Consider the following 13692-nt stretch of genomic DNA (forward strand, 5'->3'; position numbering starts at 1 on the left):
GTGAGGCTTTAGAAAGCCGATCCAAAAAAAAATGAAAAATTTGCTGTGCTGAAGGGATTTTAACTATCTCTTCAGCCCCCTTTCACCAATTCAAGCCATAATAATAGCCATAATAAACAGACAAAGTATTACTAATAGGTTTCACTACTTAGTTCTGAAAAGACCTGGTATTAACAGAAGTTATCTAGACACAGGAGATGACACGGATATGGATCCTTTTACTCAATCTCTTGTGTGCATGTTGAATATTGTTAACAAAAATGTACAACGCCCATTCAAAAAGTATGTTTCAGGACAGCAGCTTAAAAGGTGAGATGGAAGGAAAAAATAACAGAGTAGATTCACATCAAAAAATACATTTTATTTCAGTAATTACATTCAAAAAGTGAAACTCCTATATTTTATATAGATGCATTACACACAGAGTGATATATTTCAAGCATTTCTTTTTTTTTAATTTTGGTGATTATGGCTTATAGGTAGTGAAAACCCCAAAATCCAGTATCTCAGAAAATTAGAATATTACATAAGACCAATAAAAAAAAAAAAAAAGCATTTTTAATACAGAAATGTTGGCTTACTGAAATGTATGTACTTGTACTTTAAAGTATGCACTCGATACTTGGCCGGGGCTCCTTTTGCATGAATTACTGCATCAATGCGGCACGGCAAAATCCGCTTTAGGTCCAAACAAGGAACAGTTTACATGGCTGAAGTCAATAACGCACAATAAAGTCACCATTCAGACTGGTGTCCTAGTGCAGATATGTTTTCTGTGTCGACATGGTGTGTTGTGTTGAAGTGATTTAGGTAATGGCTGTTTTGACTCTGAGATGGTATAAAGTGGTAAATCTTTTGAAAGACATCGGCATTTGTCTGAGGTGGTGCCATTTCACTGTGGATAAAGGCTGTGCTTTTGTGGTATTGACCCAGACCAGTTTGACTAGTTTCACTCATTCTGCTCTCAGTCTGGATAGAATAACAGGAACATCACATAGTAATTCTGCTCCTGAAGAATGTCACCCCCTCTTCTACTACCTCTGCTGTGTCACAAAAAAATTACTAATGCAGATATTTCTAAGGAAATTACCAGGATGTAGACTAAAAGCCTGTTGTGCAACATTGCACTTTGCACTGATACTAGTTTGAGAAGCAGCTGAATGAGCATGGAGATCTAATCTCCCAGCAGGAAAAAAACAAAAAAATGAGAAATTTAAGCCTCATCTGGGACCCAGCTAAAACCCTACCTGGATCCTCCCATTCTGAATGAAACTGGAGCAGGCTTTATAAACGCTGTCCTCTGAAAATGCAGGCAGCCCACAGAAATGTGAAAATCCCATGAACGAGCTGTTACAATAGACTGTGTGACCATTGAGAGCAGAGGAGTTAGTTGGTGAAGAGAAATTTGCAGACAAATCAGGATGGGGTTTTTTTTGTTTTTTTTTGTTGACCCCCAAGTATCATTGTGTCTTCTTCTGGGTTTCCAATTGTCTGTTCACAATTTTGGTGGAACACAATGAGCTTCTCAATAAAAACCCTTAGGTTTTTAATATAATTTTACATTTGGCGACTCCAAAAAATGTATCTTCTTTCTGAGCACCGTTTCTACACCTTTTTGCTTTTAATGCTGTCTCTTTTTGCACATATTAAAAGGTGGGTGAAGGAAAAAATGTATAGTTGTGTGACTAATCCAGTGTAACATCAGCCTGAAGACTGTATAAGTTAAATATAAATGAAGCCATGTGCTGGTTATAGGTCCTCTTTGATCAAATTTACTAGTGGTGCACCAGAATGAAAATTCTTGACCGAAACTGAAAATTCAGGATGCACTCGGCAGAAAACTGAAACCAAAATTGGACAATTTTTATAAAATAATATATATATTTTTTATATATAATTGTATTCTATTTGACTTTTTAATTAATATCATGCATTTAAATGAATATGAATTTTTTTTCAGCTATTATCGGCACTTTTTTTTTTTCTCAAGTGGTCTTCAAGGGCAGCATATGAGAGATGGGCTCCTCCTACAGGAAACACAATGTCCACCATTATAAAAAGATTGCACATATCTGCATGCCCCAGTTCTTGTGTTTCCTCCGGACCAACAGGATCAACTGTTTATTATGTTCTTCCATTCCCTGTGCTAAGTTGCATGGGACTCCCTGGCCGGTCGTCTCCAGTTGCCTCTGAGGGGGTCAGGCGACTTAGGCCAGGGCCCACAACATCCCTTGCGTTTCACCCCATCCCCCCCAGCTGACAAAGGTATCTTAGGATTTCTCCCTGCAACCCCCCCCCCCCCCCAGCGATGTGATGCAGGAGGCAATCCGGACTGGTGGGGCTTTTTTTTGGGCCTGCCACCTGAGCTCTTCTCCCTCACTGAGTGTTCAGAAGGGTGTAGCAAGATGACGTCAAGCACATTGCTTCTGGTGACACCCTTCCGATCATGCGGGGCTACAGGCGCCATCTTTTTGGTGGATACCTGTACATGGAGGGGGACAGGACAGCTGGCAGCAAAAGCAGCATTTCCAGCCACGGACAACAATCGGGACACATTGAATGTAAAAAGTGCAGCGCTGAAAATATGAGAATCTCAGATATACACTGAGAATAATGAATTTAGTTAGCCAGTGACTGAACAAATATTATGCAAAAAACATAAAAATAAAACAATATATAAATCCAAAAACGTGGTGTGTATACAATATTGGTAAGTGGAAAGTCACTAGAAAGTGGAATTGTCATGAATGACATATATAGTGATCACAATCATATTGTAGTAGTTCATAAAAGAAAATGCCGGAAGTGACCCAAATAAAGTGAAGATAATATACAGTGACTTTGGTGAAAAAATTGATAGAAGATCCGCCACCTTATATTCTTAAAGGCTTACCGGAGGGATTGGACACAGATGGGTGTACACCCACTGGGTCAATCAAGCTTGAAAAATAGTGGTCCTGGATGGCAGCTGCCGCAAAAGACACAGGTTCCAAGGGATCAGAGAAACTTGCAATGATGTGTTTACAGGAGTTTGCCCAAAATCGGGACACATTGGATATAGTCACCAGCAGAGGTTTGTGTCCACCCATACTTCTATCAGGATGGCTGGGGGCGGGGCCGGAGCAGGGGCAGGGAGCTATAAAAGAGCACCTGACAGGAGGCTGAGTGGGATAACCATGTCGGACTCTGCATCACCCTGCCCTGCAGCTCCTGCAAGCCTGGAAAGCTCCAAGGTAAGCCAGAGCCATACACAGGCCATCTCAGCACTTACAAACCACTATTGCACTTAGGCTATATTGTGGTATGGGGCACACTATCTGCATCCTTCTCACTCTGGGTCCTTTTATCTCACTCCACAGACAAAAGCCCCAGAAGAGAAAAAGTCTAGGTCCTGCAGCAAAACATGTGCTTCGTGTGGATACAAACTAGCGTCAGATTGGACGAAACTGCTATGCCAAAAATGTCTTAGCAAACTGGTGGCAAAAGAATCACAGGGGTGTTTTTAAAGAACTCATGTCAACTTTAAAAAAAGAAATGTGGGACACATTTAACCCCTTGCGCACAGCAATAAAAAAAACGTGCAAACCACCGACCAAAGAAGCGTTTGGCAGTAAACCTTCCACCAGCCGGGCAGCCACCCCGTCCACTAGCAGAGATCAGCCTGACAAATCTGACCAAGAAAAATCGTCGGCAACCTCGTCCTCTGACTCCGACATGGGCTTATGTTCGGACTCGGAGGATGAAGAGGAAGACCCTCAAAGGTTACTCTTCCCAACAGAAGACACACAGGAACTACTGAGGGCAATCACGGATACACTAGGAATAAAAACAAAAGCCAGAGCTGTCGCTAAACAAAACGTACAAAGGCCTACAGCCCAAAAGGCCTAGGGCATTCCCTGTACACCAAAGCTTAAAAAATATTAAGAAGGAATGGGAAGAACCCGAGAAAATTCTTTTTACGCCCACAGCAATTAAACGCAGGTACCCATTTGCTGAAGAAGACACGCAATCCTGGGCTAAATGCCCTAAGGTAGACGCATCACTGTAAAGGATAGCAAACAAGTCGGACCTCTCATTTGAAGACTCCGGCACACTAAAAGATCCCATGAATAAAAAAAGCAGAATCTACACTAAAAAGAGCATGGGAAGCAGGGGCAGCAAACCTCAACCCTACCATTGCATCCACATCCACAGCAAGAACCTTGCTGCTTTGGCTAAACCAACTGCAAGAACTCCTAGAAGGAGACGCCCCCAGAGAACAGATACTAAAAACCGTGTCCACACCAAGGACAACGGCCTTGATAAACTCGGCCAGGAGGGCACTATGGCTCAGAGTGAACGGGGTACGGCGCCTCCAAAAACAAATGCGACCTTCTTTTTGGACCAGGCCTGGAACAGGTACTAGACAGGTCAGCAGACAGAAAAAAGGGGTTACCGCAGCCGAAGAAAAAGCAAAGCAAAACACCTTTTCGTCAGCAGAAAAAAGCTACAAGCAAAGCGAAAACAGTAATGCCCCGTACACACGATCAGACTTTGCGACAACAAAACCGTGGATTTTTGTTCGAGGGATGTTGGCTTCAACTTGTCTTGCATACACACGGCCACACAAATGTTGGCCAACAATTACGAACGTGGTGACGTACAAGACGTACGACGAGCCGAGAAAAGAAGTTCAATAGCAAGTGTGGCTCCTTCTGCTTAAATCCGAGCATGCGTGAACTTTTGAGCGTCGGACTTGTGTACACACGATCGGAAATTCCAACAATGAAGTTTTGTCGTCGGAAAATTTTAGAACCTGCTATCAAACATTTGTTGGTGGAAAGTCTGACAGCAAATGTTTGATGGAGCATACACACGGTCGGACTTTCAGCCAACAAGCTCACATCCAACATTTGTTGGAAAATTCGATCGTGTGTAGGGGGCATTAGAGATGGTCCTTTTAAAGGAGGAAGAAGGGAAAACGTCATCCTTAAACCTTCCAGGGGCAACACCAAAAAACAATGATGCCCAGCAGGTGGAAGGCAGGCTCTCAGCATTCATAGACCAGTGTCAAGAAGTCACCTCGAACAAATTTGTCCTCCACACGGTAGAACAAGGGTGTTCCATGGAATTATCCAACACCCCACCCACCAGATACTTGATGACGGCACTCCCCAGAGACCAAGAGAAAGCAGAGGGATTACTGTCATCACTAGGAAACCTACTAACACAGAACTTCATTACGGCGATTCCGGAAGACGAAATAGGCGAGGGGTTTTACTCGCACATATTTGCCTGTTAAAAACCCCTCAGGGAAGTACAGGCTCATTTTGAACCTAAAACCCCTCAACAAGAAAATTAAAATACAAAAAATTTCGAATGGAATCCATCTACTCGGTAAGGAACTTACTACCCCCAGGGGCCTTTATGGCCACGGTAGGCTTGCAGGATGCCTACCTGCACATACCGATAAACCGAGACCACCACCCATTACTAAGATTCGCGATACAGGGTCCAAAGGCTACCCTGCACTTTCAGTACACCTCCTTGCCCTTCGGAATTTTGTCAGCAGCCAGAATATTCACCATAATACTGGCAGAGGCACTAAAGGGCTTAAGACTAGAAGGCATAGGAGTCGTACCATATCTGGATGACCTCCTCCCTTTTTTTTTTTTTTTTTTTCTTTTTGCCAGCACAAAAGAGAACTTGGTAGTCAACCTCCAGTCAAGTCTCAAATATTTAAAGAAATTAGGGTGGATAATACACAAGTCCAACCTAATTCCCAGTCAAAGCGTAAACTACCTAGGGTATGTGCTAGGCTCAAGAGAAACAAAGATCCTTCTGCCACAGGACAAGGTAGCAAGACTAACAGAAGAGATCGAGACCTTATGTCTCCCCAATGGAGTTACCATCAGGAAGAGCATGAGGGTGCTGGGCCTCATGACCTCCTCCATACTGGCCATCACGTGGGCACAACTGCACACAAGGCTGCTACAGAACTTCATTCTGGCTCAGTCGGACAGGAACCCACACTCCTTGAAGTCCTGGGTCACAATCCCACAAGAGATCAAATCTTCAGTGCAATTGTGGCTCAAACCACACATATACAGCCAGGGACGCTTATAGACACAAACTAATGTGATCCGCCTTACTACAGATGCCAGCACCACAGGCTGGGGAGCACACTTAGCAGAACACCTGGCCCAAGGCTCCTGGAACCAGGAATGGTCTCTTGCCTCATCGAACATAAGAGAGATGGAGGCAGTACGTCTAGTGCTGAAATCTTTCAAAACGCAGATCAAGGACAGACATTTCCAAATACAGACAACGCTACAACCGTATCATACATAAACAGATAAGAGGGAACCAGATCCCCCTCAACTCATGTCTACAGCAGACACAATCCTGAAGTGGGCGGAAGCAAACTTAGTCAATATCATACACCTGAGGGGGTCAGAGAACATCCTAGCGGCTTACCTAAGCAGAAACTAGTTACGGCACATGGAATGGGCCCTAGAACAGGCAACCTTCGCTTGGATAGCTCAGATCTGGGGGGCACCTTTTGGTAGACCTATTCACGTCAAGACACAACAACAGCAGCAAGGTCCCGAGAGTCTTCTCCCTCTCTCCGGGGGATGGGTGCATGGCAGTGAATGCCCTGGCACAAGACTGGTCCTTCCCACTAGGGTATGCATCCCCCCAACGATCCTAATCCCCAGGCTCATCCAAAAAATCAAGAAGAAGGCCACAGTTATACTGATGGCCCCCTACTGGCTTGGTTCAGCCATTTAATGAATATGAGCAGTCTGCCACACCTCCTACTACCATACAAACCAAAGCTACTAACGCAGGGATCAATCCGGCACCCAAACATTGAAACCCTAAAGCTTTCAGCCTGGCTCCTGAAAGGATAATGTTACAAAACAAAGGCCTGTCAGACAAAGTGGTGAATACCATCTTGGCCAGTAGAAAGTCACACAAGCAATATACAAAAAGGTTCAAAAAGTTTGTAGCTTGGTGCTCGGGGAAAGGGAGGGCGGGGGGGAAAGCATTATTCCAACCATCTTGGACTTTCTACAAGAGGGCGCAGATAGGAATATATCGCACAACACCTTTTAAAGGTACAGGTGGCAGCCCTGTCCTCCCTCCTTTCTTGATGTAAGCCTAGCGGAAGACCCCTTCATAAAGCGATTCCCCTCTCTGTCAAAAAATCAAAGCCCGCAAGGGCTAAGGCCATCCCCTCATGGAACCTAGCAACAGTTTTGAAGGAGTTCCTCTCCACTCCTCTTGAGCCTATAGACCAGGGGTCTCCAAACTTTTTAGCCCGAGGGCCACATTGTAGATTTCACAAATTTTTGTGGGCTGAAAAAATCATTATTTTATATACATATATATATATATATATATATATATATATATATATATATATATATATATATATATATATATATATATATATATATATATATATATATATATATATATATACAATTTTTAAATCTCATCATAGCCTTTCTGCATGTCTGTGTCCCCGTCAGTCTCCTTGCACATCGTGTCCCCATCAGAGCATTTTTGCACGTCTGTGTCCCCATCAGTCTCCCCAATACCAGTGTCCTCCATCCATCAGTCTCCCCATCATCAGTGTCCCCAGCAGTCTCCCCATCAGTGTCCCCAGGATCAATGTCCCCAGCAGTCTCCCCAGGATCAGCGTCACCAGCATCAGTGTCCTCAGCAGAGGTGCATGTACATGTACATTTGCCTCTTGCTTCAAGCAGCTCTCCTGCACCTACCGACTCCCGCCCACTGCCACACACGCAGAAGGATATCTAATACAAACAGCGAGCGGTTATGCCGGGAGCTGCCGTGCTGATGACGTCATTGGTTGCTAGCATATTGGCGGTCTCAGCAGCCTATCCTCAACACAGCGTTAGAACATAGGAGGGTGTATGGGAGCTGCTTTGTTTGCGGGACCTGCCAGTCATACTGCCGATCTTTTAAAATGCAGCAGATCGGCAATGCTGTTAGCAGAGTCTCGGTGAGCCGCGGGCCGGATGTTGCCTGCGGGACAGGATTTGGAGACCCCTGCTATAGACCAATGCTCAGATAAAACATTAACACTATAAACCGTGGTATTGGTATCCCTGGTATCAGCAAGAAAAGTCAGCGAGGTTCAGGCACTGTCAATTCTGGAATCATACTGTACGATTCTGTTAGACTAGATAGTCCTCTCGCCAGTCCCCTCAACGTTTCACAGGTCTCAGAACATTATAATACCCTCCCTCCCAGCTAATCTTCATAGCAACAAAGGGGAAACGTATGGCAAAATAGATGTCAGAAGAATCCTTTCTAGATAGGCTAAGGACTGGCGAAAGACCTCATCTCTCTGTGTCCTATACTCTGGGAAAAATAAAGGTCAGCAAGCTTCAAAGAGCTCTATAGCGAGATGGTTCGAAATGGGCATCACACTGGCATACCAGTCCCAGAACCTACATCCGCCAGAGGGAATCACAGCCCACTCTACCAGAGCATGGGCCCCCTCCTTCGCAGAAAAAGCTGGGGCTACACTGGAGCAGATCTGCAGGGCAGCGACATAGTCGAGCTTTAAGACCTTCGTGAGGCACTATCGCATCAACCGCCTGTCTGACCAAGACCAAACTTTCGGTAGGAAAGTGCTCCAGGCAGTGGACCCCCCCAGTAAGTATTCCTTGCTACATCCTCTCAGATGCTGCCCTGGAAGACTATTTGAGAAAACAGAATTGGGTGCCTGGTAACTCCCTTTTCTAGGAAGTCTTCCAGGACAGCACTCGTTCCCTCCCTAAAAAAAAAAAAAAAAAAAAAAAAGGGAAGAGGAAAAGGGAAAATTATCGGAATTTAGTGGAAAAGCATGATTAACTGTATGTGTAATCTTTTTATAATGGTGGACATCGTGTTTCCTGTAGGAGCCCATCTCTCATATGCTGCCCTGGAAGACTTCCTAGAAAAGGAGTTAACACAGGTACCTAACTCCTTCTTCCTTTTTTTTTTTTTTTAATTGGCAAAATGCAGATAACCCTAATCTCGGCCAATAATTTTGGGCGGCTGATCCATCAGTGCATCCCTAAAATTTACTGTGCCAAATTAGTTAAAAATACACACCAAGAATGATTTCAATATGTAGCTCTGAGCAGCTGATGTGGGGCAATAATTAGCAGTAAGAGCAGTGAGCCTTTGGCTGGAACAGGTCCTAAAGCTAGAGATTTAGATCTTAAGAAATATTAAATGGATTAGTCCACATTCTTCATTTGCATTGAACTCTTATCTAGTATTTGTCAAACTTGAGATCATGTGTTATGTCACTGTCCAAGCCACATTGTGTTTTCAACTAATCAGCTGAAGTTCTATTCTTTAATTATATTGCTATGTTTGTCTTTTTTTTTCCCCTCCATAGTCTATCCGGGCCCTTATATCTGACTTCAGAGACTTGGGCGCACCCATGTATAAAGCTGTACATATATTCTTCACAGACAGTAAGTACTGGCATGAGCTGCTGAGCAGCATTAACTAGTTTATTAAGAGGCTTCTCTGCTGAGTGGTGATATTACAATTTAGGGTGGGTACTGTTGAGTTAAAGTATACAGTTTGCTCAAGCGGTAAGCCTTCTTTATGGTCTGTGGCTTCACCCCCCTACACCAGGTCCTGGGACAGATGTAAACTCAAGATTGCGCTCCATTTGTCTTTTATGGTGACTTCTTCTTTTTTTTGTAATTCACTTTATTCAGAAAGGTAAGTTACAAAAACTGAAAATGTAGTTTCCATGAAATACAAACTTAAGTGCACCAATTATTATTACAAAGGTAAGGTCAATAAAAGGACGACATCAAAATAGCTGGCAAAAAGGGATAATGTTGGAAGGGAACAATATATGCTCTGAGAAGCAATACGGTGGTAAGTGAGAAGGGGAAAGCACCATGTAGGCCTGGTGGAATACATGGACAAGAACTAAGAACCAGAAGAGACAACGCTTAGTGTACTTTTATTCCAGGTAGCCAACAATGATACCATTCAAAGGGGCGTTAAGCTCTAAAAACCAGATTAGGCTGGGCTGAACAACAGAACTTCCAGGACTAGCAAGTGAAGAGGAAATGGACAAGGGGAAAAGTAAAGAGATGGGGAAAGGGCATACAGAGGAAGACAGGCAAACGGGCCAAGGGGACAGGTACAGACAATTTTTCTCAATTCCAGTCCTCAAAGTGTACCAACAGGTCATGTTTTTAGGATTTCCCTCAAATGAAATGGCTGTGGTAATTGTTAAGGCAGTGAAACTGATCAAATCACCTGTGCAAAATAATGGAAAGCCTGAAAACATGACCTGTTGGTGCGCCTTGAGGACTGGAATTGAGAAACACTGGGTATAGATGATTGCTCCAATTGCGACAAAGCATTGAGGTAAGCATCCGTGTACATATAATACTGCCAGGGCATCCACGTGGACCTGAAATTTGGCCATCAGATCCTCCATGACCATGATCCCGTTTAGCTTTGTGAACCACAGAGATTTTGTATGGGAACAGAGTTGTTTCCACCGGAGTTGGATACATCAGTGTTTCTCAACTCCATTCCTCAAGGCACAGGTCATGTTTTCAGGATTTCCCTCAGATGAAACAGCTGTGGTAATTACTAAGGCAGTGAAACTGATCAATTCACCTGTGCAAAATAATGGAAGGCCTGAAAACATGACCTGTTGGGGTGCCTTGAGGACTGAATTTGAGAAACACTGGGATACATGCCTTCGACACATTCAAAAGGTAAATTGTCAGAGAGGTTTTATATATTTCTTGACAAGTCTATTCGATAGGTGTAGAAGGCAAGCAGCCAGGTTACTGCTCACATCTAAGATGTTTGATGACCGCCGCAACGTCATGCCAAAGTTGCCTGGTAATTTCTTTAGAGGGGAATGTGATGATTTTGGAGGTTTTGGCTTTGCAGTGAATGCGACAGCTAGGCTAGGCTGATATTTTGTCTTTGAAGTTCATTGATATGAGAGGCAAGCATGTGATTCAACATGATAAAAGTATTTATTTAGGGCTGAACTTCCTGTTTAGGAGATATTCACAAGGGATGCTGCTGGTGATGTCACTGGCACAGCAATCATCTTTTGTGGGGTTTTTTGGTGTCTTGTGTTGAAAAAAATGCACATTACTGCACTGCAACACATTGGACTACTGTGAATGAGCCTACATCTAATTATACATTTGATTTACAATCATTAAAGCTGAACTAAGTAGATTAAAAAAAAAAAACACGAATGCAAACAGTGTAAAGACCTGAATTTGACCAAGTATCAGCCTCTTGCATATCCGGTATAGCAGGGTTGGCGTGTAAGAGAGAAGCAGCACAAGGAACGATTTGGTACATGTGCTGAAATGCCAAGAGAGGACAGAGTGACAAAGTTTGACAGCTCTCTGCATGGGAGCAGGAGGGGCAGTTCTGCCTAGGGTAATATATCCCCATTAGTGTGTCCTTCACCAGCCACTCTCCACCTGGGGTGTGTGTTAGATCAGTCTGTATTAACTGCAGTGTAACCTCCAGGGAAGTCTAGATCCTGCCTGACCATGCAGATCTACAAACCCCTTTTTTAAAGGTAAAACAGTTCACATACAGTATATGTGTATTTACTAGGGGTTTAGCCATCCAGTGAATTTTAACTTTTTTTTTTATGCTTCATAAAATCTCCACCCTGGCCTCCTAAGACTGAAAGACATCTATGTGTCTGATGTCTCACTAGACTTAAGGGACTGTGAGGGACAAGTGAAAGAGGGAAGTCCATTTTTTTTCTCAGTGCAGTCTGATGCCATTTGGGTATAGCAGTTTTAAAAAGGAATTGCACACAGAGAAAGCAAGACATGTCTCGGCTATACAGCAGTACTAGAAATGTTTTGGTCTCCAGTTATTTAAATCTAAATTATGTTTACAGAGCAATAGAATTAAAGCAACATGTTTGTTTTTCACAGCCTGCCCTGAGTCGTTGTTTAATGAGCTGGGTAAATCGAGGGTCCCTAAAGTGATTAAAACATTAAAGGAAATTAACTTGGCCTTCCTGCCTTATGAGTCCCAGGTAAGCTATTTATTTTTCACCAATGCATTATAATCTAACTATTGCTAATTATACAGTGAAGCTGATCATGGACAGTCAGACATATCAAGAACAACTAGCAGTGAGACATCAACTCAGAGCATGAGAACCCACTGCAATCTTCCACCTGACTCGCATTGGCGTTTTTTAATCAATTCTTAATCAGTAAAATGGACTTTTATACCCGAAGTTTCTCTTCAACATCTTTTTTTCTGACAGCGTCATGCAGTGTGATTACTACTGTTTTGTGTGTTTTTTTTTTTTTTTTTTTTTTGTTTTGTTTTTAGATCTCAAGTGACACCTAATGACACTGCACAGCTGCTATCAGCCCCTGTCACTAACTGATCTGGTCCCCACTAATAATGAAGAGCTAATCACAAGGATTCCCAGTTTTGTTGTCACTATTTCAGCGCTGACACTGAGATCACATGCAGGCTGGGGGGTGGTTTTCATACAGATGCCCCCACAGCCTGAATATGGTATTGTGCCTCTTTTTAATACTGTGCTTGTCGCATACTATACAGTAGAGCTGCACAAGTCTGGAAAAATAAGAATCGCGTTATTTTTTTTTTTTTTTTTTCTTAGAATAAGGATCACGATCCTCCCACGATTCTCGGTGTAACGTCCTCATTCACATTGTACAAAAAAATTGGGCTTTACTTTACGGTTTAGTGTTTTGGGGGTTTTTTTTGTTTTTTTTTTTTTTTGTTTTTTGTTTTTCCATTGAAGTGTATTTTTTTCCCAAAAAAAAAAAAATATAATATCAATAAATATTGATATTTTTTTTTTTTTTTTTTTAACTTTGTAAGCAACAAGTGTCAGAAAAAGGTTTTAATCTTTAAGTGGTTAAACTGACCTCATTTACAGACCGAAGTTCATCCCTTTGATCTAAAAGAACCAAATGATACAATGTTTATAGTTCTCTCCCAGCACTAAGAAATGTTGATAAACATGAGGCTTTTTATTTATTTTATTTTATTTTTTTGACGGCTGTGAGTAAGCATAGAATGGCTCTGCACTGTCTACATAGAATTGTGGAGTTACTGGATTAAGATCCTGAGGGGGGGGGGGATTGAATCGAGATCGCTATTTTTATTTATTTATTTTTTTAACGATTAAGCTTGCAGCCTAATACTATACAGCAGTGGTCATCAACCCTGTCCTCAGGACCCACTAACAGGCCAGGTTTGAAAGATAACTGAAATACATCACAGGTGATATCATTTGCTGCTCAGTGATTGCAGTATTCTAGTCTGCATCTCCCCAAGGTAATACATAAAACCTGGCCTGTTAGTGGGCCCTGAGGATAGGGTTGATGACTACTGCTATACAGTATTAAGAAAAATTTTGTTTGAAAGTCTGTGTGTGTACAAAAATGCTCTTTTTCCAATTTATATAAATACAATATATTTTTTCCCACTTGTCAGCCTATAATTAAAAAAAAAAGCTACATTTGTATTGAAACTGTACAAATTTAAAGCCTATGTTCTTACAAAAATGTAAACATTATTTAGATAAGTAGATTAGTCATAGAAATATTACATTTATATTGCATTATATTAGATTTATATTGGAAATGTGAAAATTCATCCTTGCAGTGA

General features: G+C 42.3%; 1 protein-coding gene across 1 annotated transcript in view; it reads left to right on the plus strand.

Moving 5' to 3' along the window:
* The window catches only part of STXBP2 (syntaxin binding protein 2), an 81874-nt gene that overhangs the window by 35824 nt on the left and 32358 nt on the right, over nt 1-13692 (plus strand). The window contains exons 5-6 of the mRNA XM_073622373.1: nt 9407-9485; nt 11970-12073. Coding sequence (XP_073478474.1) covers nt 9407-9485; nt 11970-12073 — 183 coding nt within the window. The remainder of the gene's footprint in view (nt 1-9406; nt 9486-11969; nt 12074-13692) is intronic.

Source organism: Aquarana catesbeiana, linkage group LG03, assembly GCF_042186555.1.
Source record: "Aquarana catesbeiana isolate 2022-GZ linkage group LG03, ASM4218655v1, whole genome shotgun sequence".
Taxonomy (NCBI): Eukaryota; Metazoa; Chordata; class Amphibia; order Anura; family Ranidae; genus Aquarana; species Aquarana catesbeiana.